The sequence below is a fragment of the Aquarana catesbeiana genome, linkage group LG06 (assembly GCF_042186555.1).
Source record: "Aquarana catesbeiana isolate 2022-GZ linkage group LG06, ASM4218655v1, whole genome shotgun sequence".
Lineage (NCBI taxonomy): Eukaryota > Metazoa > Chordata > Amphibia > Anura > Ranidae > Aquarana > Aquarana catesbeiana.
The window spans coordinates 353,818,299-353,836,817 of NC_133329.1; the positions used below are offsets into that span (position 1 = coordinate 353,818,299).

Consider the following 18,519-nt stretch of genomic DNA (forward strand, 5'->3'; position numbering starts at 1 on the left):
ACAGGTAAGTGTCCTAATATTAAAAGTCAGCAGCTACAGTAGGTGTAGCTGCTGAATTTTAATTTTTAGAGGGGGAGGCTTGAACACCACTTTAAAGTGATTGTAAAGCTTCTTAATTTATTATTTTTTTTTAATAAAAAATATGTTATACTTACAGTGCCTTGAAAAAGTATTCATACCCCTTGAAATTTTCCACATTTTGTCATGTTACAACCAAAACTGTAAATTTATTTTATTGGGATTTTATGTGATAGACCAACACAAAGTGGCACATAATTGTGAAGTGGAAGGAAAAAGATGGAGAAAAATGTTTTTCAAAATTTTAAATATGTGAAAAGTGTGGCGTACATTTGTATTCAGCCCCCCTTGGTCAATACTTTGTAGAACCACCTTTTTCTGCAATTACAGCTGCAAGTCTTTTTTGGGATTGTCTATACCAGCTTTGCACATCTAGAGAGTGACATTTTTGCCCATTCTTCTTTGCAAAATAGCTCAAGCTCTGTCAGATTGGATGGAGAGCGTCTGTGAACAGCAGTTTTCAAGTCTTTCCACAGATTCTCAATTGGATTTAGGTCTGGACTTTGACTGGGCCATTCTAACACATGAATATGCTTTGATCTAAATCATTCCATTGTAGCTCTGGCTGTATGTTTAGGGTCGTTATCCTGCTGGAAGGTGAACCTCCACTCCAGTATCAAATCTTTTGCAGACTCTAATGCCTCGTACACACGAGCGGACTTTTCGACGGACTAGGTCCGACAGTCTTTCCGCCGGACTTTGCAGCGTATGTCGGCCGGACTTTCAAACGAACAGACTTGCCTACACACGATCACACCAAAGTCCGACGGATTCGTACGTGATGACGTACGACCGGACTAAAATAAGGAAGTTGATAGCCTGTAGCCAATAGCTGCCCTAGCGTCGGTTTTAGTCCGTCGGACTAGCTTACAGACGAGCAGATTTTTCGACCGGACTTGAGTCCATCGGAAAGATTTGAAACATGTTTTATTTCTAGGTCCGTCAGACTTTTGGGGAAAAAAAGTCAGCTGGAGCCCACACACGATAGAATTGTCCGACGGAGTCCGGTCCTCCAGACCAAGTCTGCCGGAAAGTCCGCTCGTGTGTACACAGCATAACAGGTGTTCTTCTAAGATTGCCCTCTATTCGGCTCCATCCATTTTCCCATCAACTCTGACCAGCTTCCCTGTCCCTGCTAAAGAATAATATTGTGTTTCATGGTGGGGATGGTGTGTTCAGGGTGATGTGCAGTGTTAGTTTTCCGCCACACATAGCATTTTGCTTTCAGGCCAAAAAGTTCAATTTTGGTTTATCTGACCAGAGCACCTTCTTCCACGTGTTTTCTGTGTCCCCCACATGGCTTCTCGCAAACTGCAAATGGGACTTCTTATGGTTTTCTTTCAACAATGGTTTTCTTCTTGCCACTCTTCCATAAAGGTCAGATTTGTGGAGTGCACGACTAATAGTTGTCCTGTGGACAGATTCTCCCACCTGAGCTGTGGATCTCTGCAGCTCCTCCAGAGTTACCATGGGCCTCTTAGCTGCTTCTCTGATTAATGCTCTCCTTGCCCAGCCTGTCAGTTTAGGTGGACGGCCATGTCTTGGTAGGTTTGCAGTTGTGTCATGCTCTTTCCCTTTCCGGATGATGGATTGAACAGTACTCCACGAGATGTTCAAAGCTTGGGATTTTTTTTATAACTAAACCCAGCTTTAAACTTCTCCACAAATTTATCCCTGACCTGTCTGGTGTGTTCCTTGGCCTTCATGATGCTGTTAGTTCACTAAGGTTCTCTAACAAACCTCTGAGGGCTTCACAGAACAGATGCATTTATACAGAGATTATATTACATGCAGGTGGACTCTGTTTACTAATTAGGTGACTTCTGAAGGAAATCGGTTCCACTAGATCTTAGTTAGGGGTATCAGAGTAAACAGAGCTGAATACAAATGCACGTCCCACTTTTCAAATATTTATTTGTAAAAAATTTTGAAAACCATTTATCATTATCCTTCTACTTCACAATTATGTGCCACTTTGTTTTGATCCATCACATAAAATCCCAATAAAATACATACAAAATGTGGAAAATTTCAAGGGGTATGAATACTTTTTCAAGGCACTGTACCTGCTTTGTGTAACGGTTTTGCACAGAGCAGCCTTTCCGGTCCCCCGCTGGTGGTCCTAGCTCCTCCCCTCTGCTGAGTGCCCCCAATAGCAAGCCTCTTGGTATGGGGGCACTCGAGCATTCTTGCTAATGAGCCACACTCCTGTGAATGGAGATTGTCATGGACATTGCTCTCTCCTCATTGGCTTACTGGCTGTGATTGACAGTGGCTTCCGCTGCTGTGTGAGTCAATGAGGAGATGGAGACCTGGAAGAGCCCCTGCTCTCATGCACATCGCTGGATTGAGATGGGGCTCAGGTGAGTATAAGGGGAGGCTGGGGGGCTGCACTCAGAAGGTTTTTTACCCTAATGCAGGGGGCTCCAAACTAAGGCCCTCCAGTTGTTCAGGAACTGCAATTCCCATAATGCCTAGTCATGTCTGTGAATGTCAGAGTTTTAAAATGCCTCATGGGACATGTAGTTCCACAACAGCTGGAGGGTCGTAGTTTGGAGATCCCTGCTTAATGCATTGAATGCATTAAGGTAAGAAACCTTGTGCCTTTTAGAACAACTTTTAAAAAAAAGGCGCTATGAGCCTGTTTATTTAACAGGTTAAAAGGATCTGGTGAGTGGCTTTTCTAAAGGGAGATTTGGAGAGCACTTTCTGGCATGGCGGAAGAGCGCTATTCGGCTCGATTCACATTACTGCGGCCTGAAAGTCCAGCGACTTAGGTGCAACTTTGCCAGGCGAATTCCTGATAATTTACTGGCGACTCGAGTACTACTTTGATGTGAATTTGAAGTGAAGGAGGGGCTACACCGCAGGGAATATCTGGGTAATCTTCCTGTAATGTCGGATCCAAATCACATCAATATAAACAAAGATCTGACTTGGAGGCGACTTCCATTAAAATCTGTGGGCACAAGTTTGATAGAAGTCGTCTTGAAGTAGTACAGGAACCTTTTCTAAAGCCAGAGCGACTTCAGTAGTGCTAATTAAGACAGCTCTCATTGACTAACATGGGATTTCACATGTCATGCAACTTGGGGTCTCACAAGTCGGATCTCATGTCGCGGCAGTGTGAGCCTTAAATCGGTTGTATACCCGCTGACATTTTTTTTTTTTTAATACCCCTGTAAGGCAAAAGGCATAATGAGCTAGTATGCACCGCATACTAGCTCATTATGAAATACTTACCTTAGAACGAGGCGTCGGTATCTTACCTGGTCCACGCCGAGGTAGCTGACATGTTGCCTCTTAGCTGCTTCTCTGATTAATGCTCTCCTTGCTCGGCCTGTCAGTTTAGGTGGACAGCAATGTCTTGGTAGGTTTGCAGTTGTGTCATACTCTTTCCCTTTCCGGATGATGGATTGAACAATGCTCCACGAGATGTTCAAAGCTTGGGATTTTTTTTATAACTGAACCCAGCTTTAAACTTCTCCACAACTTTATCCCTGATCTGTCTGGTGTGTTCCTTGGCCTTCATGATGCTGTTAGTTCACTAAGGATCTCTAACAAACCACTGAGGGCTTCACAGAACAGATGCATTTATACAGAGATTATATTACATGCAGGTGGACTCTGTTTACTAATTAGGTGACTTCTGAAGGCTATTGGTTACACTAGATTTTAGTTAGGGGTATCAGAGTAAAGAGGGCTGAATACAAATGCACGTCCCACTTTTCAAATATTTATTTGTAAAAAATTTTGAAAACCATTTATCATTTTCCTTCTACTTCACAATTATGTGCCACTTTGTTTTGATCCGTACAGGTTTAGGAGATATTTTTTTTTACCTAGAGGTAAGCCCTATTATAGGCTTACCTGTAGGTAAAAGTTAAAAAAAGGACTATACAACCGCTTTAATGGAAGTACTTTATTTGTACTGGTTATATATTGGGCGTTGAGAAGTTTTACACAGCACGAGAATTTTATATTCTGGTCTGGTGGATTGGTAGTTGGTGCATAAACACTGCACTGATTAATATAAATATATATATATATATATATATATATATATATATATATATATATACACACATGCTTTAAATGACTATATATATATATATATATATATATATATATATATATTGTCATTTAAAGCATTTATGGTCAATGTTGGAATTTGAGTTTTACAAGGTAATAGCACCAACAGCAGATCATTAAGTGTATGCAAATAACCCTCCCTCCTAGATTGTAAACTCTAACGAGCTCTGATTCCTCTTGTATTGAATTGTATTGTAATTGTACTGTCTGCCCTCATATTGAAAGCGCTGCGCACACTGTTAGCTCTATATAAATCCTGTCTCATAAAAATAACACCAACAAGATTTCCACTATATTTTATGTTTTGCTTCACGCATTGCACTGAAGTTAATAGTTCATAATTTTACAAAGTAATAGCTGGCCACCATCTTTTTTTTTTTTTTATTCGGTATATTTGAGTTTAGTACATATTTTTGTTGAGAGTGCTGCACCAACCCAACTATATTTGAACTGCTTTGCTTTTTCCCATTTGGAAATAGTAGGCGCACAGCAGCTTGTAACACTCTCTTTTACACATTATTTCCAGAGTCGCAGAGATTCATTGTATTATATTTCGTTTTGCTGCCATATGCCTACGCATGATATCGTTCATTCGTTTTATTCATTTTTTATTCTGTATCTGTATTTGTAACACATAGATAGATGGTATTATATGGAAATTCCCCAGGCCAGGTTGCTTTGTTTTCCAGCTGATTCCTGTGGCTGGAGGCTGATCTGCTTTCAGATTCCATTTTCCTTTTTGTGACTCTGCAAACAGCAGCTGAGCAAAAGGGGGCTGGACTTCTGTAGTAATGCAACCAATGCAGCCTTCTTGTGTCAGAGAAACGAAACTGAAAATTCAACTCCATTACTTCTTCCTGGTATAAAAGCTGACAAGCCTGTGAGAGTCCTTACTACTGAGCTTGTAAGCAGCGACGCTACCCTTCACTGACCTACCTGCAAAGGGCTACTTTCCTAGCAAGAAGATTCAGGAAGAATCCACCGCTGAGTACCAAATTATCATCTCATTCCTTAGCTGGTAACAATGGCCGAGAGAGAGAGCAGTGAGGAGATAAACCTCAATATGATTCAAATATTCAAGAAAAGACTCATCGATAACATCCAGATGGGCACTTTGTTGGACCACATGAACAGCCTCGATAAGAAGTTTAAACAAATCTTGAGAAGTACAGCTGAAAAGTCTGACATACGTGCCGCCGAAAAGCTGATCGATCATCTGCTAGAAGGTCCCCGTGAGCCTGGCTGGTTTCAAGAGTTTGTCAACGCGCTAACACAGTCAGAAAACTTTGGAGCTGGCATGTACGTGAGCAATGAAAATCTCCCAAGCCCAGAGCAAGAAGCCAAACAAGACTATTGTGAGAAGCTCATTAACTGTCTTTACCCGACGCTAGTGAAAACATTGAAACCTGGTGAGATCTCCATTCTATGCTTGGGGAAGAATCTGTGCAGCGTTGAAGACATTCAAATTGTGAGTATTTACATAGCGTATACAGAAGGTTGGTTACTTTTGGGCAGGGTTCCACAATAGTTACATAGTTACATAGTAGGTGAGGTCGAAAAAAGACTCAAGTCCATCAAGTCCAACCTATGTGTGTGATTATATGTCAGTATTAGGGATGAGCTTTATGTTCGGGTCGAACATGAGTTCGACTTGAACAATGGCTGTTCGCCCTTTTGCCGAATAACGAACAATTTGGGGTGTTCGCGGCAAATTAGAAAGCCGCGGAACACCCTTTAAAAGTTTAATACTCGGTTACGTCACCGGGTGGCTCCGCTCCCCTCTGACGCTACGGGGAAGCCGCAGCGATGTTCCTGTGCATCAGAGGGGGTGGGGTCACCCAGCACCGTCACCGTGTGGCCCCGCCCTCAGTTATAAAAGAACTGTCACCTGAGAGGACGATCGTTACGCCCTTGCCTTTTAAATTTTGGTGCGGGGTTCCCCTTAAAATCCATACCAGACCTAAAGGGCCTGGTATGGAATTTGGGGGGGACCCCCACGCAATTTTTTTCTTTTTAATTTTAGTTCGGGGTTCCCCTTAATATTCATACCAGACCCAAAGGGCCTGGTAATGGCCTGTGGGGGAATCCCATGCCGTTTTTTTCAATAACTTTTATGTGTATTGCCGGGACCGACAATTCATTATAGCCGTGAGTACTTTTAAATGACTTTTTTACCTTTAGAAATGTCATTTTTAAAACGGACGTTTTTAAAACTTTTTTTTGCATTGATACATGTCCCCTGGGGCAGGACCCAGGTCCCCACACACTTTTTATGACAATAACCTGCACATTAGCCTTTAAAATTAGCACTTTTGATTATTCATGTTCGTGTCCCATAGACTTTAACGGTGTTCGCGTGTTCGAACGAATTTTTAGCCTGTTTGCTTGTTCTGCTGCGAACCAAACCGGGGGGGTGTTCGGCTCATCCCTAGTCAGTATTACCTTTTATATCCTTGTATGTTGTGATCATTCAGGTGCTTACATAATAGTTTCTTGAAACTATCGATGCCCCCCACTGAGACCACCGCCTGTGGAAGGGAATTCCACATCCTCGCCGCTCTTACAGTAAAGAACCCTCTACGTAGTTTAAGGTTAAACCTCTTTTCTTCTAATTGTAATGAGTGGCCATGAGTCTGATTAAACTCTCTTCTGCGAAAAAGTTTTATCCCTATTGTGGGGTCACCAGTACAGTATTTGTAAATTGAAATCATATCCCCTCTCAAGCGTCTCTTCTCCAGAGGGAATAAGTTCAGTGCTCGCAACCTTTCCTCATAACTAAGATCCTCCAGACCCTTTATTAGCTTAGTTGCCCTTCTTTGTACTCGCTCCATTTCCAGTACATCCTTCCTGAGGACTGGTGCCCAGAACTGGACAGCATACTCTAGGTGCAGCTGGACCAGAGTCTTGTAGAGCGGTAGAAATATCCTTTTATCTCTGGAATTAATCCCCTTTTTAATGCATGCCAATATTCTGTTTGCTTTGTTAGCAGCAGCTTGGTATTGCATGCCTTTGCTGAGCCTATCATCTACTAGGACCCCCAGGTCCTTTTCCATCCTAGATTCCCCCAGAGGTTCTCCCCCCAGTGTATAGATTACATTCATATTTTTGCCACCCAAATGCATTATTTTACATTTTAAAAAATTAAACCTCATTTGCCATGTAGTTGCCTACCCCATTAATTTGTTCAGATCTTTTTTGCAAGGTTTCCACATCCTGCGGAGAAGTTATTGCCCTGCTTAGCTTAGTATCATCCGTAAATACAGAGTTTGAATTGTTTACCCCCATCCTTCAAGTCGTTTATGAACACATTGAAAGGCTTGTGGAAATACAGAAACAACTCCATGATTCAAAAATAGGGAAGTATGTATGGAAGTACCAAGCTAGGTAGTGCTGATGGTTCAATCTACTTTGCTGCATATTTATGCTGTACCGTATCAAATAATTGATTACACTGGCCAATAACATCAATAAGACAGCTATATAGGTGCTATAGAAAGGATAGTGGGTTGAGGCTATAATGGACTTTCATGGTACTGTACAAAGGCATACACGAGGTAAGTATAAAAATTTAATTTAATTCCAGCAAAAAAACACACATATCTTAAAAAAGGAATACAACAGTTGTGTCCCATACACTAAGCTCTATAATTTCACAGATGAAATGACACTTGAGAGAAACCATTGTCAACTGGGCATATATCATCTATGTACTAGACGCACGACATGTTTCGCGGATAAATTACCGCTTCTTCAGGAGCTTTTTACATAGGTGTTATAGAGCAAGCATCATAATTATTCTATAAATGAATAGAAGAAAAAAGGATTAATCACAACATCTGTAAATATTGAGGGTAATATAAAACATGAAACATGTATGGTGGCGTCCCCTGCACGCTGCCTTACCCAGGACACGATCATATGCATGGGCCCATAGAGTACAGATCCGCCCCACCAGGGAGGGAAAATGGCTAATTGGGCCCAATTTGGACATTTTCCCTTAGGGGTGTACTCACTTTTGTTGCCAGCGGTTTAGACATTATTGGCTGTGTGTTGAGTTATTTTGAGGGGACAGCAAATTTACACTGTTATACAAGCTGTACACTCACTATTTTACATTGTAGCAAAGTGTCATTTCTTCAGTGTTGTCACATGAAAAGATATAATAAAAGATTTACGAAAATGTGAGGGGTGTACTTACTTTTGCGAGATACTGTAGGTGCTATGTATGTTCGCCATGCATTGCCTAGGTAAAGCCTTATCTAGCTCCCAAAACCAAAAATGTATATATCACATTATTTTATTTTAATAGTAATTTAATTTAATATTATTTTAATTTTTAATTTTTTTTTTAATTTAATTTTTTTTATATAGAAACTCTTCCCCCTAGCTTAATTTCCCTAATGTAGGAGTAAAGTGTTTTGTACTTCATGGTAGAGAATTGGCAAGGCTGAAAATATTGTTTTATGATCTTAGGCTGCCCATAGATGGTTCATTTTTTTCGATCAGCCAGTGGGTTGACCGAAAGCCCCCCAAAAACAAAGAGATTCCCACATCAAAAAAAAAGTGAGGTGGATGAAGTAATCCTCTTGTCACGCCTACACCTAGCATAGGTGGTCAGACACTATAGCTGGCTGCTGTGTTCTTCGCCTATAGCAGCACCCGTTCCCATAAGGCAAGCAGGTCTACCAGTATTCAGTTGCCCCTAGGTCTTATACACAATGCTATAGTGCCTGGCTACCACGCCAGGGCAGGCGAGAACTAAGCACAGCGAACAGGCACTTGAACAGAGCACAGCAAACAGGTACTTTGGCAGACAGGCAGAGTGGTCAGTGACAGGCTGAGTTCTGAGCGTATTCGATATCCGATCCAAGGTCATCAACAAGACAATCCAAACTAGCAGACAGGGCAGACAGACAGGGAGCTTGGAGCACGTGTTACAATTGCTATCACAAGCATGAGACTACAGGCTTGGATGGCTTAAATCAGGTTTGGTCTCCACCCAGAGACCAGTGTTGCCAACCTACCATTTACTGACACGAGACCCAAAATTTACTGGCACAGCCACGTTTTTACTGGCATTTTCAGAAGTTACAAAATTACAGTTTTAAGAGCAAATTTCAGTATTTAGGCCACAAACAAGTACAATATGCAATTAGCAATGTTATTTAAGGTAGATATTAGGGCAAAAAATATATTTCTTATTTTATTTTTGATATCGTAAGTAAGTAGCTCAGGGACAAGAAATTAGAATGGGTGGCACACGCACACAATCTGTGAGAAATTGACTCTCACAGTGACACTGACAGCACAGATGATGATGACACCTCACCGACACGGCACGTCCCCTCCTGAGTCACAGTGACAGTCTCTCTCCATGCCAGATGGTCCCTTCAGTCCACTCCAGTCCAAACAGCACTGACAGTCCCACTCCAGGCTTGCCTTGCTCCTGTCCCTTCCGCAGATGGTGGGGGGTGGGTTTAGGGATGGTATCTGTGGTAACAGTACATAATTTATACATTGATACGTGTTGTTGTTTTTTATTGCAGATTAGTCGACGTGTTGATAATGTTTCGCAGGAAGAAGGAAGCAGAGAGCTTTTGAGTAGGATAACTAAAAAGAAAGATTGGTTTCCTACTTTTGTAACTGTGCTACATGAAATGGGTAATAAGGAGCTGATTCAATTATTGACTGGAGTCACATACCAAGAATTCATAGGTAAATGAACTTCTCTCCTTCTAATGACTAAAAGTTCTACTGATACAGTCCTTAAATTAGAACTAAAGGCAAAACTTTTTTTAAAATCATTTTTGGAGAGTAATGAAGAATTATAACCTCTGCCAGGTTTTCTTTTGCCATCCGCGTCCCATTGCAGAGATTTCCCTTCACTTCCTGTCCATCAAACTAAAACAGGAAATGTCCCTTCAAAGTAATCCTATTACTGTTCTCCACTCTATTCAAAACACACAAAAAAAAGTTTTGCTCTTAGTTTTAAATTTAGATTTCAATAATAAGGTTACTTTATTATTAATAATATTATTATTTGTCACAGGTATTCATACAGCCATACCTCCCAACTTTTTGAGATGGGAATGAGGGACACCTATCTGCAAAACTATGCAGGCATAGGACACACCCCTTGCCACGCCCCCTTAAAGGAGAATTGTACAAAAAAAAAAACAAGATTGGTTAAACCCGCAAGTGCTTTTTTTACCACTGCTATTCCTTTATATTGGCTTTTGGAATTTACAAATGCAGCAATTTAGAAATCAGATGAAAGGTTTAGCACTGGGAAACACTTTTTAATAGATAAAAAGTGCATTTTATATACATCTATATAGATCAGACCAAAATGAGGGACAAATGAGGAGGAAAGAGGGACAGAGGGACACAGCTCCAAATCAGGAACAGTCTCTCGAAATTAGGGACAGTTGGGAGCTATGATACAGCGCTGGCAAAGAGCTTCGAGTCTAAGGCTAGGTTCACACTGCTGCAAATTTTATTGCCAATTTGAGTCGCTGCGATCGCTCAAATTCGCAAGTCATTTTAATAACATTGTTTTCCATGAGTGCTGTTCACATCAATGCGTTGCGAATTTAACCTGCGTAAAAAAAGGGTCCTGTCCGAGTTTGATCCGTGTGCGATGCGAATTCAGCTCCATAGATTGCAAAATTTGCAGTAGAATCGCAAGAACACACAAAGAATTCGCAATGCAAATTCGCAACGCAATCGGATCAAAATCGCGCTAAATTCGCACTGCAGCAGTGTGAACCTAGCCTTAAGCAGGGTATACATGTTAGGCCTCTTGCACATGATATTCCTGTTTGAGCATCTACTTTTTCAGATGTTTATTTTTGGTATGTATTTGCGCGTATATGTGCAAATGCACGCAACCTTTTTCTTGCGTTCTCTTTCTGCACAATATGTAAATGAGCATTTGCGTGCATTCACGCATATTTGAGCGCATTTGTTTGTATGAGGTGTAAATTACTGACCAAAACAGCATATTTTCCTTTTTTTTTTTTTTTTACTGAAGAATGCAGGGTGCTTGTTTGCGTGCCTGTGTGCATAGGCACATTACAATTAATGGGCTGTATTTTAGCTCAGTAAAAAAAAGCCGTACTGAGCTTTTGTAAGCTGTAGTGTGCAAGAGGCCTAAAGTGGTTATAAAGGCTGAAGCTTTTTTACCTTCATGCATTCTATGCATGAAGGTAAAAAACCTTCTGTGTGCAGCAGCACCCCCCCCCCCCCCATACTAACCTGAGCCCCATCTCGATCCACTGATGTGCATGAGAGACTCGCATACCTCCCAACTTTTTGAGATGGAATGAGGGACACCTATCAGCAAAAGTATGCAGACATAGGACAAAAAAACAAGATTGGTTAAACCCACAAGTGCTTTTTTTTACCACTACTATTCCTTTTTATTGGCTTTTGGAATTTACAAATACAGCAATTAAAAATCAGATGAAAGGTTTAGGCCTGGAAAACACTTTTTGATAGATAAAAAGTGCATTTTATATACAACTATAAAGATCAGACTAAAATGAGGGACAAATGAGGAGGAATGAGGGACAGAGGGACATTGCTCCAAATCAGGGACAGTCCCTCCAAATCAGGGACAGTTGGGAGCTATGGACTCGGATGTCCCAGGACTCCCTCTCCTTAGTGGCTGAGACAGAAGCAGGCGCCATTGGCTCCCACTGATGTCAATCACAGCCATTAAGCCAATAATGAGAGAACTGGGGGTGGGGCCAATCCACGGCTCTATGTCTAAGGCCCCTTTCACGCAATCGACCCACAAAGATCCGCCTGTCCGTTTTTCAGGTGGATCTGAGCGGGCCACCCACTGACTTGTATGGGGAGATGTGTCCACTGACATCCGATCCACCAAGATCCGCTGAAAACACGGATGGCGATACGTTCGTCATCTTTCCAGCAGATCGGATGGGATCGGATGAAAATGGACATGCTGTCTGTTTTCTTCCCATAGTGAACAACAGGGCTCTGACAGGTCCGTCCCTACACAGTGAGCAGAGATGGACCTGCTCAGCGGGGATCAATGGAGTGATCCTCCACTGAGCTAGCGCAGTCCGCTAAGTGGATCCGCCCCGTGTGAAAGGGGCCTTATAGACACATAGATTTGGACTCGGGAGCAAGCACGCACCAGTGCCCCCATAGCAAGCGGCTTGCCTTTGGTGTTACTGATCATGGGGGTGGAGCCAGGAGCGCCAGTGGCGGACCCAAGAAGTGGAAGATCGGGGCTGCTTTGTGCAAAACCATTGTACAGAGCAGGTAAGTATAACATGTTTTGTTTTTGTTTTTTAATCCGAACCTTTAAGTCACTTTAATGTCCAGCAAGTTGAACAAAGAAAACTTAACAGAGCTCCACATCAACACAAATGGTGTGTGATGCAAGGAACCCCCCCAATGAAAACAGAAAGGCTTTATTTCAAAATGTCATAAGCATGCTGAGGAGGAGGGAAAGGAGGAACCAGGGAAGGAAAATTATAAGCAGATTAAACTTCAGCTTTAAATCCTCTAATGAAATCCTATCATATGGCATGGAGGATTTAATATTTCTTGGTAAGATTGTTTGCTGCCATTTCACTATAGAATTTTTGTTACAAGATAAACTGTGAGGAAAAGTTAAACGCAATTTCAAAGCTGAACACCATGCTGATAAACTGTAAATACATAAAATGAGACAGCTGTATTCTGTACATTATTAAATGTATATTTTAACCACTTAGGGACCGAGCCTCTTTCTGAGATTTGGTGTTTACAAGTTAAAATCATTTTCTTTTGCTAGAAAATTACTTAGAACCCCCGTACATTATATATATTTTTTTTCTAATACCCTAGAGAATAAAATGGCAGTCGTTGCACTACTTTCTGTCACACCGTATTCGCACAGCGGTCTTACAAGCGCACTTTTTTTTAAAAAAAAATACACTTTTTAGCATTAAAAAATAAGACAACAGTAAACTTAGCCCAATTTTTTTTTATATTGTGAAAGATGATGTTACGCCGAGTAAATTGATACCCAACATGTCACGCTTCAAAATTGTGCACACTCGTGGAATGGCGACAAACATTTACCCATAAAAATCTCCATAGGCGATGTTTAAAAAATTCTACAGGTTGCATGTTTTGAGTTACAGAGGAGGTCTAGGGCTAGAATTATTACTCTCGCTCTAACGGTCATGGCGATACCTCACATGTGGTGTTTGAACACCGTTTTCATATGCGGGCGCTACTTTCTTATTTATTTTACTTAAAAAAAAAAAAAAGAAAAAAATAGTGTCGCTTTTATTCCTATTACAAGGGATGTAAACATCCCTTGTAATAGAAAAAAAGCATGACAGGACCTCTTAAATATGAGATGTGGGGTCAAAAAGACCTCACATCTCATATTTACACTAAAATTCAATAAAAAAAGTGACGTTTTGACATCGCTTCCGCCCTGCAATGGTATGGGGACAGGTGGGGGCCATCTTCCCCTCACTCAGCTCCATACCACACATGGAGAGGGACGCGATCGCCTCCGCCGGCGGCTCCAGTAAGCACGGCAGGAGTTGGGGGGGCCCCTCTCCTGCTACCAATAAAAGTGATCTCGCTGCGAATCCACCGCAGAGACCATTTTTAACTAAAACCGGACTGCTCACTGAAGAAGAGGATACCGGGGTTATGGCAGCTAGCCATGGAGGTCGCTCTGTGCGGGGCGGCTTCTGAGTCGGACGACTTTGAAATTGCCCCGCACTAAGTACCTGAATTTGACTTGGCATTAGCTGCTTGCAATCTACTGTGTCATTTGTACAGCAGAGCTCAGAGAGGGGAGGGAGAATCGGCACAAGGAGATGTATTGCAATGCAAGTTGCATGTTCATAGGAGGAGAAAGCAGACAGAGAGATGAGCTCATCAGTGTGCTGCTTCTCCTTTCACTGTCCAGTCACAAGGAGGGGAGGAGACCTGTAAGTGAAAGTGAAACTGCAGCAGAGAAGGAGCAGGTCTTCTCCCCTGCCAGGCCAGCTGTGCTGTGGAGACAGAGCCGTATAATTTGCAAGATTGGATGGACAGAAATGCAAATCTTTGGCAGATAAAGCAGCTCAGGTGTTTGCATTTAGCTGTTTGCATGGAGGTCCATTTTAATTAAGTGCAAGATAATAAATAGAAGCAAAAGGGAGGGATGCAGCTTATCTCACTCTCACTTCTACATCCCTCTGACCTTTGCTTTGGTGAGAAAAGGTATTAGGAAAAGAAAAGGAAATAAAGTATAATCTTAGAATATAAGAAATGTATATGAAATGTTTATATTGGTAATGCTATGAAGGCTAATAACGATATACTGTGTATGTGTGTGTGTGTGTGTATATGTATGTGTGTGTATGTGTGTGTGTATATATATATATATATATATATATATATATATATATATATATATATATATATATATATATATATATATATATAAACATAGTATTTACATTAGAAAGTGTTCAATTATATATTAAATTATAAATGATATATGATATAATATTTTTATATTTCTTAATAATACAGAATAGATTGAGTCATAAGTTAGATAATGGAACACAAAGGATCTAAAATGTTTTTTTTTTTTTTTTTTTTTTTATAGATGGTTACAATGGAGGAAGTGAGTCAAATAATGATGCTACAAAATGTAAGAGAAGTCGCCAGGATGGTGAAGGTGTTTCTGATGGAAATCCAAATACTGAAATTCATGATATGACAGATGACAGCAGGCAGCATGAGCTTGCATACTCAGAGGGCGTCACTCAGGAGTCAGGTAATCAGTTATTATTACAGCTTGGTGTGCACCTCATAGGTGTTCCTCAAATTGCCAATCTACTGAAACACAAAACTGCAACTCCTTTAACCGGTTCAATACTGGGCATTTTCACCCCCTTCCTTCCCAGGCCAATTTTTTTAGTTTTCAGCGCTGTCGCACTTTAAACGACAATTGCGCAGTCGTGCGACGTTGTACCCAAAAAAATTCACGTCCTTTTTTTCCCACAAATAGAGCTTTCTTTTGGTGGTATTTGATCACCTCTGCGGTTTTTATTTTTTGCGCTATAAACAAAAGAAGAGCGACAATTTTGAAAAAAACAATATTTTTAAAATTTTTGCTGTAATAAATATCCCAATTTTTAAAAAAAAAAAACAAATTTTTTCCTCGGTTTCAGCCGATACGTATTCTTCTACATATTTTTGGTAAAAAAATCGCAATAAGCGTATATTGATTGGTTTGCGCTAAAGTTATAGCGTCTACAAAATACAGGATAGATTTATGGCATTTAAAAAAAAAAAAATTTTTTTTTTTTTACTAGTAATAGCGGCGATCACGATTTTTTTCCGTGACTGCGACATTATGGCGGACACATCAGACACTTTTGACACATTTTTGGGACCATTCACATTTATACAGCGATCAATGCTATAAAATTGCATTGATTACTGTGTAAATGTGACAGGCAGGGAAGGGGTTAACCACTAGGGGGACACAAGGGGTTAATTATGTTTCCTAGGGAATGATTCTAATTGTAGGGGGCGGGGACGTACAAGGGGAGGAGACCGATCAGTGTTCCTCTGTACTGGGAACACAGATCGCTCTCCTCTCAACTGACAGGACGTGGATCTCTGTGTTTACACACACAGATCCACGGTCCGGCCCGGTTAACGGGCAATCGCGGGTGCCCGGCGGACATCGCGGCCGCCGGGCACACGCACCGGGTCCCGAGCAACGCGGCGGGCACGCGCGCGCCCCCTAGGCGGCCCGGGAAGCCCAGGCCGTCATATGACGTTCACCCAGGATGGGAGATCCCATCTGTGGACGTCATTTGTCTATGGCTGGGTAGCGAAGTGGTTAAAGGCCCCTTTAAAAGGATTTTATAATATACATAAAACATACATTATATATATATATATATATATATATATACACACACAGGTATATATATACTCCACCTTTCTGAGTCACCCCTTGTCCTCGCCCCCTACCCACCTCCAAGCACTGTACCTTGATTCCACCCTCTAGTGAGTACACCCCTAAGTGAAAATCTCCAAATTGGGCCCAATTAGCCATTTTCCCTCCTCGGTGTCATGGGACTCGTTAGTGTTACAAGGTCTCAGGTTTGAATGGGGAGTAGGTGTGTTAAATTTGGTGTTATCGCTCTCACTCTCTCATACTGGTCACTGGAAGCTCAACATGGCACCTCATGGCAAAGAACTCTCTGAGGATCTGAAAAAAAACAATTGTTGCTCTACATAAAGATAGCCTCTAGGCTATAAGAAGATTGCCAAGACCCTGAAACTGAGCTACAGCACGGTGTCCAAGACCATACAGCGATTTAACAGGACAGGTTCCACCCAGAACAGACCTTGCCATGGTCAACCAAGTTAAATGCACATGCTCAGTGTGATATCCAGAGGTTGTCTTTGGGAAATAGACATATGAGTGCTTCCAGCATTGTTGTAGAGGTTGAAGCAGTGGGGGGTCAGCCTGTCTGTGCTCAGACCATACGCTTCACACTGCATCAAATTGGTCTGCATGGCTGTCGTCCCAGAAGGAAGCCTCTTCTAAAGATGATGCACAAGAAACAAACAGTTTGCTGAAGACAAGCAGACTAAGGACATGGATTACTGGAACCATGTCCTGTGGTCTGATGAGACATAAGATAAACTTATTTGGTTCAGATGGTGTCAAGCGTGTGTGGCGGCAACCAGGTGAGGAGTACAAAGACAAGTGTGTGTTGCCTACAGTCAAGCATGGTGGTGGGAGTGTCATGGTCTGGGGCTGCATGAGTGCTGTCGGCACTGGGGATCTACAATTCATTGAGGGAACCATGAATGCCAACATGTACTGTGACATACTGAGGCAGAGCATGATCCCTTCCCTTCGGAGACTGGGCCGCAGGGCAGTATTCCAACATGATAACGACCCCAAACACACCTCCAAGACGTCCACTGCCTTGCCCAGAAGCTGAGGGTAAAGGTGATGGACTGGCCAAGCATGTCTCTAGACCTAAACCCTATTGAGCATCTGTGGGGCATCCTCAAACGGAAGGTGGAGGAGCGCAAGGTCTCTAACATCCACCAGCTTCGTGATGTCGTCATGGAGGAGTGGAAGAGGACTCCAGTAGCAACCTGTGAAGCTCTGGTGAACTCCATGCCCAAGAGGGTTAAGGCAGTGCTGGAAAATAATGGTGGCCACACAAAATATTGAAACTTTGGGCCCAATTTGGACATTTTCACTTAGGGGTGTACTCACTTTTACCAGCGGTTTAGACATTAATGGCTGTGTGTTGAGTTATTTTGAGGGGACATGTTATACAAGCTGTACACTCACTACTTTACATTGTAGCAAAGTGTCATTTCTTCAGTGTTGTCACATGAAAAGATATAATAAAATATTTACAAAAACTTTTTTTTTCTTAGTACATTTTCTTTTCTTATATACTGTATAACCAGCATAGTCTTCGCTCCAAGCACTTGCCCAGGACAAGCAGCAAGAGGAATGCTGACACACCCACTGTCCCTCTGCATTCCTTTTGCCACTGCTTGTCTCAGGCAAGTGCTTGGAGTTGAGATAATCACCATCTCTTTGGTATCTATGTTATCGGACAGCTGCCGGTGACGGGGACGCCCTGCCTAACCTTGTGAGCAGGCTTATAAAGCATTTGGAACATGAGACAAAGTACCAAATGTACTTTGGCCTCTAGGGGACAGAGCACTGAAAAAAATAAAGTGAGAGTTCTAACCTAAATCAAATTTTTTATTTTTTGCGAATAGAGTGTGAAAGAACTAAAAAATGTTTATCTGTTTTTTTTTTTTTTGTATTTGTAATTACGACGAGAATCTCTCCTAATGTAGAGCAAATAGACTGGTAGAGTTTTTAGAGTTCTCAGGTCCCCTAAACATGTTTGGTGTTACATGATCACTCTAAAACCAGATTGTCTCTTTAACAGCTGACTGCAATGAAGGATGCGAACCTCAGGGTGGTGCTGAAGAGTCCAAAAAGGATCTCCAGGAGGACAAAGTGACTTCTGATATAACAGATAAGGAGGCTGAAAACAATGTGACAGCTAACAATAGTCTCCTGGATTCTTCATTTACAGAGAACTCTGCTACATCAGGTACACAGTTATTTTTGGGAATTTTTTCTTCCTAGGTAAAACAGTTGCGGGTTTCCACATATTCATCTCAGGCTCCATTCACACCTATACATGTTGCTTTTGAGCATTTCTGCAGTGCTTTTTTGCTGTGCTTTCCACGTTTTTGGACATGAGTTTTTGATGCGTTTTGCTTTTTTTGTGTTTTTTTTTCTTTTTA

At 41.6% G+C, this 18,519-nt stretch overlaps 1 protein-coding gene across 1 annotated transcript in view; it reads left to right on the forward strand.

The window, feature by feature from the left end:
- The first annotated feature begins 4,992 nt into the window (after nucleotides 1-4,992).
- Nucleotides 4,993-18,519, forward strand: part of IFIH1 (interferon induced with helicase C domain 1) — a 74,040-nt gene continuing 60,513 nt past the window's right edge. The window contains exons 1-4 of the mRNA XM_073634040.1: nucleotides 4,993-5,638; nucleotides 9,717-9,885; nucleotides 14,807-14,977; nucleotides 18,156-18,323. Coding sequence (XP_073490141.1) covers nucleotides 5,195-5,638; nucleotides 9,717-9,885; nucleotides 14,807-14,977; nucleotides 18,156-18,323 — 952 coding nt within the window. The 5' untranslated portion in view covers nucleotides 4,993-5,194. The remainder of the gene's footprint in view (nucleotides 5,639-9,716; nucleotides 9,886-14,806; nucleotides 14,978-18,155; nucleotides 18,324-18,519) is intronic.